General features: G+C 42.2%; 1 protein-coding gene across 1 annotated transcript in view; it reads right to left on the bottom strand.

Moving 5' to 3' along the window:
* The window catches only part of LOC144935438 (furin-like), a 53,457-nt gene extending 39,375 nt beyond the window's left edge, over positions 1 to 14,082 (bottom strand). The window contains exon 1 of the mRNA XM_078862072.1: positions 13,468 to 14,082. Coding sequence (XP_078718198.1) covers positions 13,468 to 13,647 — 180 coding nt within the window. The 5' untranslated portion in view covers positions 13,648 to 14,082. The remainder of the gene's footprint in view (positions 1 to 13,467) is intronic.
* Positions 14,083 to 14,395: the final 313 nt, after the last annotated feature.

Genomic DNA, 14,395 nt, shown 5'->3' with positions numbered 1-14,395 from the left:
GGGCCTCCTCTAGGTTGACTCAGCCTCAAATGAGTACCTGGTGCGGTGTGTGAACATCGCCACTACGGAGAGAAAGGCAGCCGGGTGTGGTCCTGGCCACCCACCCCCTCGTGTGCCGTGCCGGCCTTCATAAGTCCTGGCTAACAGGACTTGCTTCGACATTCTGTTAAGTCCATACGGGAGGTCTTTATACTCTGAGTTTTTTCGGTAAAGTCACGTAGGTAAAAAAAATAATTAAAATTAATAAAAATAAAATAATACAAATTAACCCGTAAAAACTAAGTTTTTCACTATAAATCCTTTACATGCGTAGCATCGGTTTTATTTTATTATTCATTTCTGTTTTTCTTGAGTAAGAGTTTCATTTTTATCACATTGGTATTTTTAATAAAATATGAAAAAAAAATGTTCCTAAAAAGTGGAACATTTTGGAAAAAAAATTTCACGAAAATAAATTGTCACGCACAACGAGTCTGTGTGCAAAATGTCAGCTCGATTGGATCACGGGAAGTGGGTTAAAAAACGACAGAAAGATTTGCACGGTCGTAAGCGCGCAAGCAAGCAAGCAAGTGAACTTAATATAAAGGATTTAAAAATCACGACGTGTCGGAGGCAACACAAGTCTCCGTCATCAGGTGGGACCGTCACAGCCAGATTTGCTGTATCAAGGTCTTTATGTTTTCAGTGGGTAACACACTGCACTATGAACCCGGCCACCTGTGTTATACAAGTCAAGTGGTGTCCGAGCCTGTCCTGGGCCTTCCATAGGTCAACCCAACCGTAAATTCATATCTGAGTATGGGGTGAGGAAACGCCAGCACTTGACATACAGAGACGGCATGGCGAGAGCAACACTACCGCACTATTAGTCACCATTTAAGCCTCACAAGTGCTCACGATAAACACGACTGAGACTTTCCATGAGTCGACAGAGCTTTTTAGGGGGGGATCTTTGTTTTTTTTTATATACGTAAAAAAATATCAAACAAATGCACAAGTATTGATATACACACATATCTTTACTCTTTGGTTCTTTCGGTAAAGTCACGTAGGTAGAAAAAATAATAGATCATAACGTTTCGGTCGCAACACAAGTGTTTGTCTTGTTATCGGTACAATTACAATGAAAGTTAAAAACATGTACTTGACGAGAAATCCCCATCATGAGAGAATAAAAGTGCAGGTCGGAAAATCCATGCGTTTCAAATAACCCACGCAAAAACGTTTGCGCATGATGACAAAAAAATCCATCAGAAGTTCCTAATGTTGAAACCGGTCCATAGTTTCAATTTAAAGCTTTCGTGACTGCAGGGATTCATCTTCTTGGTTCTTTCGGTAAAGTCATGTAGAAGGGAAATAATAAAACAAAAAAATAAAACATAATCAAATAAAAATGTATGAAAAATAAAAGAAAATGTTATTTCATTGTTTTACTTTTATTATTTTATTATTTCCCTTCTAAGTGACTTTACCGAAAGAACCAAGAAGACGGTCCACAGTTGTATCACTACTGCCTGTCTGTCAGTCACATTGACTCAAACTTATTTTGATGCTGACACAAGGACCACAATGCACTGCTTCGGGAAATGCTGATGGGTTATTTTGCATAACGCTCAAAGGCTGAGGGATTTTTACATGTTTGTTTGTCTTTCTTACGTGTCTTTTTTACAATTCAAGGGTAAGCTGCAGTTTGAACCTTGAAAAAACAGATCGTCATCTCTGCTAGCATTGGTTTAAGGGAAGGCAACCAGGTATGATGCCGGTTACCCTCCCGCACCTGCTCCCCACACAGCACACGAATTAGAAATCATAGCACCGCATAGGCCAATTTTACGGGTACCAACAACAGAAAGCTTATGATGTATACAATAACGCAAATTCAGTGTCGCTTTGGCAGTGTTGTCAATTACCGTTATTTTTCTAATGATGATCCAACTGGGTTTGCCACCTGCTATGTATTTTTCCCAGGATCGTAGCTGACCTTTGAAAGTCAATTAACAGTCGTCAGTTGGAGAATTATACACCACTCAAGACGATGTCTTTACAATGTGGCCCTCACCTCTTCTGGTTTTGTGATATATTAATCTTCCCATCGTGGCATGTCCTGGTTTTCTTTTGTACCCCAAAGGTGGCAACGTCAGATGCAACCGTAGTCATAACCAGTATGAGGACTGGCCTTGAGCCCCGTAGCATGACAGATACGGCCACACATCGTGGGCATGATTTCGATTTATAGCTTTCGTGACTGCAGGGATTCATCTTCTTGGTTCTTTCGGTAAAGTCACGTAGAATGGAAATAATAAAATAATAAGAATAAAACATAATATAATACAATAATAATAAAATGATTTTTATTATGCTTTTTTATTTTATTTTATTATTTCCATTCTACGTGACTTTACCGAAAGAACCAAGAAGATCGTGGGCATGCATGACTTATTTGGGCCAAAAAAGGCTTCGTAAAGTAGCACCTGACCGCTTTCCAAGTGGTCTACTTTCACCGGTGGCCTGCAATAAATGTGGGCAGCACCAACTGCTGTGATCGGAATCCGCCTCGAGGCAAGTCAATAAGGAGGAGGTGTAGACGCTCAGAACCCAAGCCATGGTGGCGTCCAAGCTGACGAAATGTGATGAGATGGTATAAACGCCAAATGGTGAATGCACATTGCAAGCTAAAAACCACGCCAACTTTTCACTTGCGTGGCTGGGCTGCCTCTTCCCACTGAATTCCATACACCCATGACAATTATTCTTTTTCTACAATTAACCTGACTTGTTTAAACCATTCCTCAAAAATATACAAATATATTTAATATACAGTACAGTACTTTATATTGCATATGTCATCAATTATTAAGTAGCCTCTACACTGACCGCCCAGTGTTGGTTTGTGTTTGCCCCTTGGTCAACTGGCACTAAGGCAATCAAATTAGTAAAATTGTGCAATGAATGTCACATATAATAAACGTACGAACTATGCAGACTTTTAGCCTCAAAGCAAAATAAAATTCCGTATTAAACGTCGTCCCAAAACTCAGGGCCTCTACACTCACAAAGCAAGCTTGCTCATCGCATATAGGAACAGCCGTCGATTGCCACATCCCAACAACCCCCCCTGTCATGCGGGGGCAGAAACACTTTGGTTCTCTTTTTTTTTCGAAAGAGTAAGGTCGAGCGACGATGTGTGGGTGGGGGACATGTGTGCCGTGGTTGAGCAAGTCCAGCTTCTGATACGCACGCAGGAGCTCTTGTGCAACACGCAGAGTGAGGGGGTGCGAGAGGCGAGCCTACCTCGTGCACGAATGAGGAAGACTTCAGACCCAGTTCGATTTAACTACCACGCTGGTGCCACACGTTAAACGAGGCTGTGTGGGTATTATAAGCGCAATAATTCTCGAAAACGGTAAACCACACGCTTGTCGTTGTCCTCAATCCAGAAATTCCCCTCCGTCGCGCTTGCAATGATGACGCAGAAAGAAGAAAAACATCGATTAAGTGGAGGCATCGTAAGGAAGCATCGATCGTTATCGGTTGTTATTTGCTCACTGATGCGTGCGTCACATCGCGTAACAGTCGATGTTTTTCAATTCGTTTAAGTTGTATGTAATGTAATTTTAAATTGGATTGCCACAATTCATTGAATCACTGGGAGGGGGTGATGGTAAATCATTGTGTGGTTGATCATGAACTCTGTTCAAGTGACTCCAATAATCTTTACATAACATGGTTGTACACAACATTTTCAGTGTCGAAAGAAATACCGTGGAACATTTTGCAACGTTGTAGACGTAATTGTAGAGGGTCTGCCAAAGTCAAATGCTGCTGGTGGACCCCAACAGTTCAGAAACGTGGCAATATTTTCCCATCGCAAAGTTGTGTATGTTATACGCGTATCAAAATATATCTTAACTTGGTGATATGTACCCCTGTATTTGCAAATTACATATTATAATAATGACAACTGGTAAACATACACAAAAAGTGTGTTCGTTGACAGCTTTGGCGTCATATTCTTGGTTCTTTCGGTAAAGTCACGTAGAAGGGAAATAATAAAATAAATAAAATAAAATAGTGAGACTTTTTTGTTTTCTTTTCATTATTTTATTATTTCCCTTCTACGTGACTTTACCGAAAGAACCAAGAATATGAATCCCTGCAGTCACGAAAGCTTTAAATCGAAGCTTTGGCGTCCTCTATGCCTGCATGCATGCATGCCAGTTTGTTTTGCAACAATAGGCAATCGTCACAGCTATTGCAAAGGGCCCTCTTAGATTTTGTGCTTTCCTGTATATGAAAAAGCAGCACGTGAAAGCCAATAATACGCATGTATAGCTATTACATCTGAAATCCAACCATCACCCACCTTCAGGAAAACTAGTACGTGCATATGTTTTACTGATAGAGTGCATGTGGTGCAGCGTTAACTGATGTATGGTTTTTTCAAATCTACTAACATAAAACCCCAACTCATATCAGTGGGTGAGGCAGTGGCTCACTGAGGCTGTTGCAAGCGTAACATGTAGGGAAGCAGGCCTGAGGGCATGAAGTGGAAAATGTATTTTTTTTTCGCCAAGGCAATGATTTGATTTTCTGATTCAGCTACTGCACGCTTTAGGGCGGCATCCAGCGAGTTAAGAGCTGTACCACTAAAGGTGATACATAGAGAAATAAATGAGCGATGGTGACAAGTGAGATTGTTCTTGTCGGTAAGATCAGCAGTTAATCAGCAAGAACTCTCGACTCTGCTGATGAGACACTGCATGTCAAGGCCGATTGAGAGTTTTCTTGCATTGAATCAAAGCTGTTGAAATGATGCAGAAGGCTGTAAAGGCTGATGGGTTGTGGGAGAAATACTTTGAGCTTTTTTTTTCATGTGTAGAAATGTATTCATGAAGGAGACGTATAGTGCTGTTATTTATTTTCCTTTTGTGAACATTTTATCGGTCTGCCTGGCACGGCTTGCATATCACATTACATCACCGCACATAGCCTAGTTATCGGCCACCAAGATTGTGGCCATGTTATATATTTATTATTCTGTCATGCATTTACAGAAAATGTTAGCATTGATTTTAGCAGCCAATTGATCGGGCATTAACCTACCTTCGGTATTCATAAGACATATTTATCTCAGGTTGCGTTTCAAGAGATGCACACGTGGAGTGAGACAATCATCAGCCCCAAACAAAAAACAAACGCTGCAACATAGGGAATTGGTCAATGGCAAACACCCAGGAAGGGACCAAAGAAAATAAATCCACTGCGATTTCAAAGCATTGCACACATTTTCCAAAACAGCCCCCTCCCCCACCTTCACACCTCCGCAAAACCTGCACAGGGAAAACCAGTTGCCGCCTTGCTGAGCTGTTTCCAATGCCCTCATCCAAAGCTTTCCTGCCACCACACGTTCCAAAATCTACTCGTTTTCTCGAGAGTTGCGAGGGGGCGGTGTGAAGGGGGTTACATTCAATTGTCAAAATTCAGAGTTATGATTTTATTAAAGACTAGATTATCTCTTCTTATTTTTTACCGAGGTGAATGTAACGGCCACTTCTGGCAGTAACGGTCAATTGAACCCATTGCACACTAGAAATACATCCATGAAAAACATATATAATCTTAAATGCGTGCACTACGAGCCGTGTTATTATCATGAAAAGTCATGATCTGTCTACTCCTGGATGCAGGCCTCGCCAAGCCATCTTTCATTCATGGTCTCGTGATGCTTTATCCAATCAATGAATCATTGCATCGTGACACCCCAATACAAATAAAGAACGAATATTCTTGCTATCAATGCGTGCATTGGGGTCATGATTTGTTTTTGTTACACAGGCATATTGCATGGCATTTTATCGACGAGTTCAGAAATGCCAATGGTTACATTGAATAGAGCCTATCATGGTCTGGCCATAAACCACACTTGGTATTCTGAAACGGAATGTTCAGATTCACTATTCAGCGAAATCCCAATATGGCTCAGAATACAAACGGACAATGTACAGAATGACACAGAAAATAGTATATTTTTCTTAAAATACATACACAGGTGCTAAAATGGAAACAGACATTTAGTGTTGAAAAGACCAGTATGATATGTATTTTCCATCGTTGAAAAAGGAAACAACGGTATTCATTCAAAGGTGTTTTAGTTTGTATCCCTTTCATAGCCAATGTGAAAGGATGATTGTAAATGTTCATTATCTCGTCGGCTCTTTGATGGGCCACTGTCCAGTGACGCTGGGGGAACACGACGCCTCTGCGTGTGCACATTACAGGCGTCTGCAACTGAATACGCAACCAGCACACATCTCCCAACGGAGGTGATCCCAGGAGAAGATCCTGTCACACGACTCACACGGAGCCATGGGCAGCATGACGGATCGACTCCTGTAATGGTGATCCGACAGTCAACAGTGTCACCAGTCTATACGACTGCCAAGTGATTATTTCGGTTGCCCTGCATGGCTCTCCGATGTGTGTTTTCGGCTTGCTCCTGCGCATCTTTCGGGTGCGATGTCCGGCATTTCGCTTCGCATCCCAGCAGGAGCTTCTTCGGGAACTTCACGTCCCGAAGAACGTCGGACGTCATGCCGAACAATACACGGTGTCATAAATAAATGCGTATTTTCTATTCAGGACACAGTCCCTTTAAAATAGCTACATATAACCAAACCATATCATATGATCGCGGTCATTTTCCGAGAACATTATCATCCCTTTGTTTGAATGCACGTACGTGTTCACGAAATACCCGTGCGTGATTGCGGCCTCTGTGACCAAACTTCCCGAAATGTGCCAGATCTCGTCACATCTCAGAAGCTAAGCAGGTTTTGAGCCTGGATAGTGCTTGGATGGGCAACCACCATGAATAAAACACAGGTTATAGACGATCGACAGGCCATGATGTGGGCAGCAGAGGAGTGCAATGCAACACAATTCATGTTTGTACTTCACAATGCTCCCCCTCTACATTCCCAAACGTCACCAGCTAGACTGACCGGCGTGGTGAAGTATGGTCAAATTACCCCCACAGACATGCAGAGCTTGGGGAAGGTCCTCATCCAGCGGTACGTGGTTGTGGTTGTGGCTGCTACTGTGGTTCTAATAGTGGTAGTGGGTACAGATGCCTTGGGACCTAATACCACCCAACCAAGTGTTGGTTTCTCTGTGCAGTGTTCACACTGAAGAACGAGACAGGGGCCTGCTATCGAGTAAAGTCTGTCCAGCTTGCTGCCACAAAGACAAAGTTCCCCCATATAGCCTTAACAGACTGTAGAAGCAAGTTCTGTTAAGCGAGTATCTTTGAAGGTCGGCATGGCACATGAGGGGGTAGGTGGCCAGCACCACGCTCGGCTGCTTTTATCTCCCTCATGGAAATGTTTGCACACCACACCAGGTACTCATTTGAGGCTGAGTCAACCTAGGGGACGTCCAGGACCGGTTGAGATAATTGCCACTCCTGGTGGCCATGAGGAGGAATCGAATCCTGGTCGCCAGGTTTGTAACGCAGCACGCTAACCGCTGCACTACCGCTCCCCACACAGACACTCACAGGCACTCCACAGTACTGATACGGTAGGTGAGATCGTGAAACTGCATGTAAATGTAACCAGAATATTGCATTATATTTTTGTACAAAAATGTTGCAATCACATCAGAATCATATTTCAGTATTCATAAATATATATTATACACAATGCAATCTTTAATATAAAAGTTTTGCATTACTCATCATATTCATACTCGTGTATTATATAGTATAAGGAGTGTAAGTGCATGTGTGTATAAAATAAATCGTGATGAAATTCTGTTTCCATCAGCCCTCATTGCGCAAAGGTCTCTTCACCTCAGTGTGAGTGTTGCACGCACTTAAAAATAAATAACTGTGGCACCTCACGCCAAATGAGATGGAAAGATTATGATTTAGTCTAATGGAAAAAGCACGGGTTTGCACGAATTCCCGACGTTTTACCAGGTAAGGCTCACTGAGCTATGTAGATCTTTTTCAGAAGCGACCTGGCCACAAATGATAGCTCAACGAAGTGGCTTATGTGGAAATATACAGCATACAAATCCGCCACCATCCGACACAGCCAACTAGTAAGGGTTGTCTCGAATTGGTATGTAAACAGAACATGCCAATTCGTCACTAGTACAGCACACTGGTGTGTTGGAGAGCCAAGCCACAACATTTACAATCTGAGTACGACGTTTCGCCAGTAATTACAACTAGCTTCATCAGGCGACAGCCAGATTTGTGGAGAAGTCCACCTGTTTCGTTCCTTATATAGAGGTAACCACGCTTCTGCGCTCTTGATCCACGTGGGGGGGGATTACTGAGGCAACGTACATTATGTATTATGCGAGCCCTTTGAAGGGAGTTCATATCTCGCCACACACACACATACACTGCTATGCAAACGCAGCAACCATGATTAATTCACTGATACAAGAACACCATCGACGCACGAGTTGATTTGCTAAATACATTCACGGGTATGTCATCAACACCTTTAAAATGGCCATGTGGTATATACCGCAGTAATAAGGGGTTCCCCCCCCCCCCAATAACTGTGAAACATGAATCATCAATGATTTATCTATAAGTTATATCACAAATAAAAGTTGGAATTTTTGTAATAATATGTTTAACTTACAGTGCATAGTCCAACAACTCTCAGCCACCGTTCTGTTTCTGCTTTAGATCAATGAGAAGATGAAGAAACGGATTTTTTTTCCTCTCGGTGAATTAAAAAATACCCGTAACAGTCATAACCTTGACAAAAACATTTATTAAAAAAAAATTTCACTTGACGATTTTAATGTACATGTTACTCTTGGCAGGAGAAAAAACCCCTACTTTTTTGTACTTATATAATACTTATAAAATACGAATAACTTTTACGTAATTTCCTTGTGTTGTGAAACTCTGCCCGATGGCGTCAAACGTTTTGCCCACAGAGGCTACTTTTACATCAAGGCTAAAGGCCTATTTTTGTAATGTAAGCCTTCTGATTTCATGTTGGCATCTCATGATTATTTAACTCTTTTACTATTTTTTCCTTCTCTTTGCTTGTTTTTTTAATTATTACTTTATGAGTGTTTTACAACTTTTGTCTTTGTAAATGTTTTGCTTGATCCCAACTTGTGTTAAGTGTCTCGGACCCTGTGGTATGAAAGGCCCTCTAGAAATGCAGATTATTCTTATTATACACAGACATTTTACAGCCATATGCTGGGGTTGTGTATTGTAACGTTCATTCATAACTGTAATTGTCCACCTAGTTATCTTTCTTATGGTCTCTGACCTCATTAAATAAATTTTATTACAGAGTAAATTACACGTGAAAGCTTCACTGAGTATAAAGACTCTTTTTATCTGGAAGGTCCTACATTAACATTTTTGTCAAAATCCTTTTTGAAGGGATGGGTGGGGGTTTATAACATTTTGGTGGAAAAAAACTGTTCACCCGAAGAAAATCCTCCATGAATATGAGGTAATAACACTTCAAGTTCAGTGCAGATGGGCTCATTGAGCAGCTGGTTGTGCTGCCATACCCTGGCCACCTAGTTGCCCAGAAGGGTTGGAAGCTTCACACAATCCGGATGCGATTCACCAACCCTTGCGTCCAGAGCTCTGAATGTTCCACGGCTTCACAACTAGAAATGCCATTAAAACCTCTATACAAACAGAAACAACATACACATTGCATAGGATTTCTCTACAAGGACAAATTGGTTTAACCTCGACTCCGAGACCTTTACAAATTACAGTGAATAGCTCTCCGAGTTCCCGAAGAAGCTCCCAACATGCCAGGCGGAATGTTGAGTATCACGATGTATGTACGGTGAACTTCATTTGCACCATATGTAGCCAATTGGTTTTTTACCCTTTTATCTGGCAACAAAACTGACACCTTTTTACAAGGAGTCATGTTTGCATAGACCGCAATACCTGCAGTCATAATACAAACAAAATACATAACTCTGATAATGTGCACTGTCCTTGAAGTTGATTGGTCCACACCCGAGACAGCTTTCCTTAGAGCCTAGTCTCACATGGGTTGGACCAGATGACACCAAAAGGCGCACAACTCAAAGACAATGCACCATCAGAGTATGAGAGCTCGGGGCAAGCACTGGCAAATGAGGTTCCCATAGCGTATGTAGCCAACCGTGCTAATCGGAGGTGCGGGGAAAGAACTAAATTAACTACACTCAGTAGAACCAGAAAATACATTGGCAAGCTGTACTGAACAACTGCGAAAAAGCCTCTGCAATAAATTACCATGACTCTTATCTGGTTTAGCAGCCCAACACTTATAGAATGCCTCAAAATTATTGTTATATCCTGAACATAAACTATGACTACATCTGGCATTATTAGTTTTAACCCTGATGTCACATACACGTGGAACAATTTACATAACTGCTTTACAACATACACAAGTCATCCTTCATGGTTAGTTTTAAATGGACTATTGGACTCGATCATTGGATTATATGAATGTGAGTGTGTGGAGTTATATAGTACTGCATTTTTAAATATCTAAGTTTTATTTTATATCGCATTTTTATTTAAAAATTTACGTAAACCTTCACATGCATCAAGTCCAGTGTGGTGGACTGCTATGATAATATTTGTGATTGCTATGAAGTTGTACGAGACAATTGGAAACATTTGGACGGTTACTTCAATTCTCAAACCACATTAAACCATTGTTTTGTGGTTTTGATTTTCAGAATTGACACATGAGAGGGTTAATCTGTTTAACACGTAGGCTTTCGCGACCAATATCATCCATAAGAGGTTTTTTTGGGTTAGATTGCGTAAATGTGTCGTTAAAACCCGCCACCACCCGACACAGCCGACTAGTAAGGGTTGTCACGTAAACAGAACATGCCAAATCGTCACTAGTACAGCACACCGGTGTGTTTGAGAGCCAAGCCACAACATTTATAATTCAAGTACGACGTTTCGCCAGTAATTACAACTAGCTTCATCAGGCGACAATATTCCTGGAGAAGTCTAACTGTTTCGTTCCTTATATAGAGGCGTAGATGTGGTGTAACCACGCTTCTGCGCTCTTGCACAAAGTGGGGAGGGGGATTACTGAGTCAACGTACATGATGCATGTGCATTATGCGAACCCTTTGATCTCGCCCTTCCTGTCTATTGTGTTTATTAAAATAGCCGTACCAACGGTAATCCCTATTGAAGTATGGTGCCTTTCATAGGCATGCATTTAAATAATGTATTATTTGATGATTCGCTTCCACGCAGCACTAAGTCAGTAGCTATCCGAACGGTAAAACAAAACATAAATTTCGATTGATTATCTAATTAGTCTTGGGCAGTAGTAGCTAGGGAGAGAACTTCACCATTATCAAAATCAATTGAGTGTCTTATTGGCACGCGTGTTCTGCTACTGCTGACAGTTATATTTGGGAGAATTTAATATTTCTCTGATGTTATTTTAGTCTCGTGCTGATCATTCGTCCTGTTTGCCCAACATTGCATTTTCCACACGTGCAGTTAATCCTGTACACACCTTCTGTTGATACCTTCGGTAATACATCTTTTGTACCAGATATTAAATTCTGTAATTGTTGGTATTCTGTTGGTATTCCTGTAAATGACTTTATCATTTACTCTATTTATGATCCGGTACTTTGTAACCCAGATCATTTATCTTTTAACAAGACATCCCTTTGTCTCAATGTGCTTCCACCAAGGTTAAAATAAAGATCGTCTAACAACAATAACAATTCACCACCAGCAAAAGATACATTTTACACCAGTTATTGTTTTTTTTTAATATGCATTCATATGTTTGAATAAATGTACAATCCTTTCTCGATCCACTGCTAGATCTGGATGAAAGTCTCCCTACGCCATGGGGTTTGTTTGGACATAATTCACCGCACTGCTCATGCACAGTGTGGGTTGGTGAAGTGGGGTAAACCCAGGACTTGTTCATATATTGCTAACGACTGGTGTTAGCCGTGGTTGGGAATCAAATTCGCATCGCTGGGTTCATGGCGCAATGCACTGACCACGTCACCTCTGATTCAGCCTCTATTATTAAAATGAAGTTGTGCTCATTCGACCAAGAATAGTTTGCAACATCCAGTGGATGAAAAAATAACCATATAATTACACCTAACAAAATGCAAATGTATATCCTTCACAATTCTAAAATACAGGGTTTTCAAAATACCGGGCTAATTCAAAGGTGTAGCCATTTCCCTAATAAAACCACATGTATTTCCATGAAGACCAATTTAACCCAATTGCATGTCAAGTTATTTGTATTGCTTGTATTCTTTCAAAGATACTATTTTAAAAACAAATTTAAAGAAACGTAAAATTTTTAACACCGAAACCACAACAACAGTTCAGATTCCACAATAAGCTGCCGTGTAGCGAATGTAATAAAGTTGGACTGCCCGGCAAAGTGTCATTCTTGAGACGGCGGGGAGACGCGGCTTCGTGAGTCACAGAAAAACTCAACACATTCGTCAGTAACACTCTGCCTTGAAGGGAAATTATATAACATGCGACATTTCGGGAAACTAAACCTCTTACGCAGCAACACGCACCACTACCAAATCAGTGTCACCAAATCATTAGTTTTACAACGCAGGCAAGCATCGCTCTCCGCATTGTTTCACGTTGTGGCACTTTCGTGCGTGCGACTTTCACGTATTCCTCCATTAATATGGATCACTCCCCTCAAAAAACCCCGTTACGGTATATGAGGTGCACGGCATATCCGCCCACGTTATTTCCACAATGAACCGTTCGTAACATCGAAAGCACAATTGTACAGGTCCTTACAAATATAGTAATACACATACCCTTCTAGCTATAAAGTCGCACGAGACATTTGCGTTTCAACCAAAACAAATCGAGTTCCGTCCACTTAGGTATTCCTTGGAACAAGAAAAAAGAATTTACACCATTGGAACCTCATTTGCCAGTAAAAAATATGATAATTGTTTTTTTTGTCCGCCTTTTGGCGTCATCTGGTCCAATCCATGTGAGACTAGGCTCTAAGGAAAGCTGTCTCGGGTGTGGACCAATCAACTTCAAGGACAGTGCACATTATCAGAGTTATGTTTTTTGTTTGCATTATGACTGCAGGTATAGTGGTCTATGCAAACATGACTCCTTGTAAAAAAAGGTGTCAGTTTTGTTGCCAGATAGAAGGGTAAAAAAACAATTATCAAGAAAAAAGAACATCAGCAGAACTGTACTATCGGCAAATATAAAGAAAAGAATCTCACCTGACTTATGTATGGGACCTCCCAGATCAATACAGTTACCATCCAGAAGCATTTGTATTGCAAGCGTTCGATGAACCCCATCGCGACCACCGAGTTAAATGCATTTTCAGATTTTTTTTTTAATATCCCGGAGCGCCACGCTGACACTTTCACGGCCACCTTCGTGTCTCTCACCTGGCCCAAATAAGTGAGTCCGTGTCGCTCAGCCAACTCCACGGCTGCCTTGGAGCCACCGCGCACCTGTGCAGCCCAGGTGTTGGTGAACTCAGCTGGGCCCGCTGCAGCATCCCGTCCCGTGGCGCAGAACAGCAGCAACAGCAGCAGGAGCATCAACGACATATCCCTGAGAACCATCGGAATGCCGGTTCGATACCAAGCCCAGGTTACGCCACCCCAGTGCGCTTGTTGCCGTCGTTAGTTGGATTGCCGCAAGTGCTCTCGCTGATCTCAGGTGTACAACAACAAAACAACGAAGGCTTTGGTTGCTGTGGATGCGTCTTCTCTTGTGTTGTCTCTTGTTCTCGCCTCCGCCCCCACCTGTAACTTCTCACCGCCCCGTCTAACACGCTGCAAACTTCTGCTTCCGAGTGACCTGTGGCGGCGGCGACGACGGGGACATCGTCGTAGCTGTTGCGGACAGCGGCGGAGCCACGGGTTTACAACGAAACACACAGCACAACTAGCCGGGCGCTTCTTGCCAAGCGAGCAAAGTTTGGTCTCTCGCTCAGCGAGCGGAGCGAGTGGGTGAATGTTGCGAGGTGTGGAGGCGGTGGGAGGCGCGTATAGGGGAGGGGATGAATGCAGGGAGGGTCGGATGGAGGGGAGGGACGGATGAGTCCGAGAGGAAGTTATACCGTACAAATATTTGCCTCTGTCTCTGTCCGTCTGTCTCTATCTATCTCCGTTCATATCTTGCGCGATACTAACTTTCACATGAGTGCATTCCCTCGTACAGTCATGTGTTGCGGTTTTTTTTCCCCTCTCCTTCCCACCACCAAAAGGACATGCCATTCATCCAGGGAAACACGCAGCGGCCAGCCTCGGAGTGGACACGCAGATGGAATTTGAGACGGAATTGGAGACTGCTCTTGCCTATTTGCGT

The sequence above is a fragment of the Lampetra fluviatilis genome, chromosome 13 (genome assembly GCF_964198595.1).
Source record: "Lampetra fluviatilis chromosome 13, kcLamFluv1.1, whole genome shotgun sequence".
NCBI classification, from domain to species: Eukaryota; Metazoa; Chordata; class Hyperoartia; order Petromyzontiformes; family Petromyzontidae; genus Lampetra; species Lampetra fluviatilis.
The sequence above is the reverse complement of the archived record's forward strand: the minus strand, read 5'-3'. Positions and strand labels throughout refer to the sequence as shown.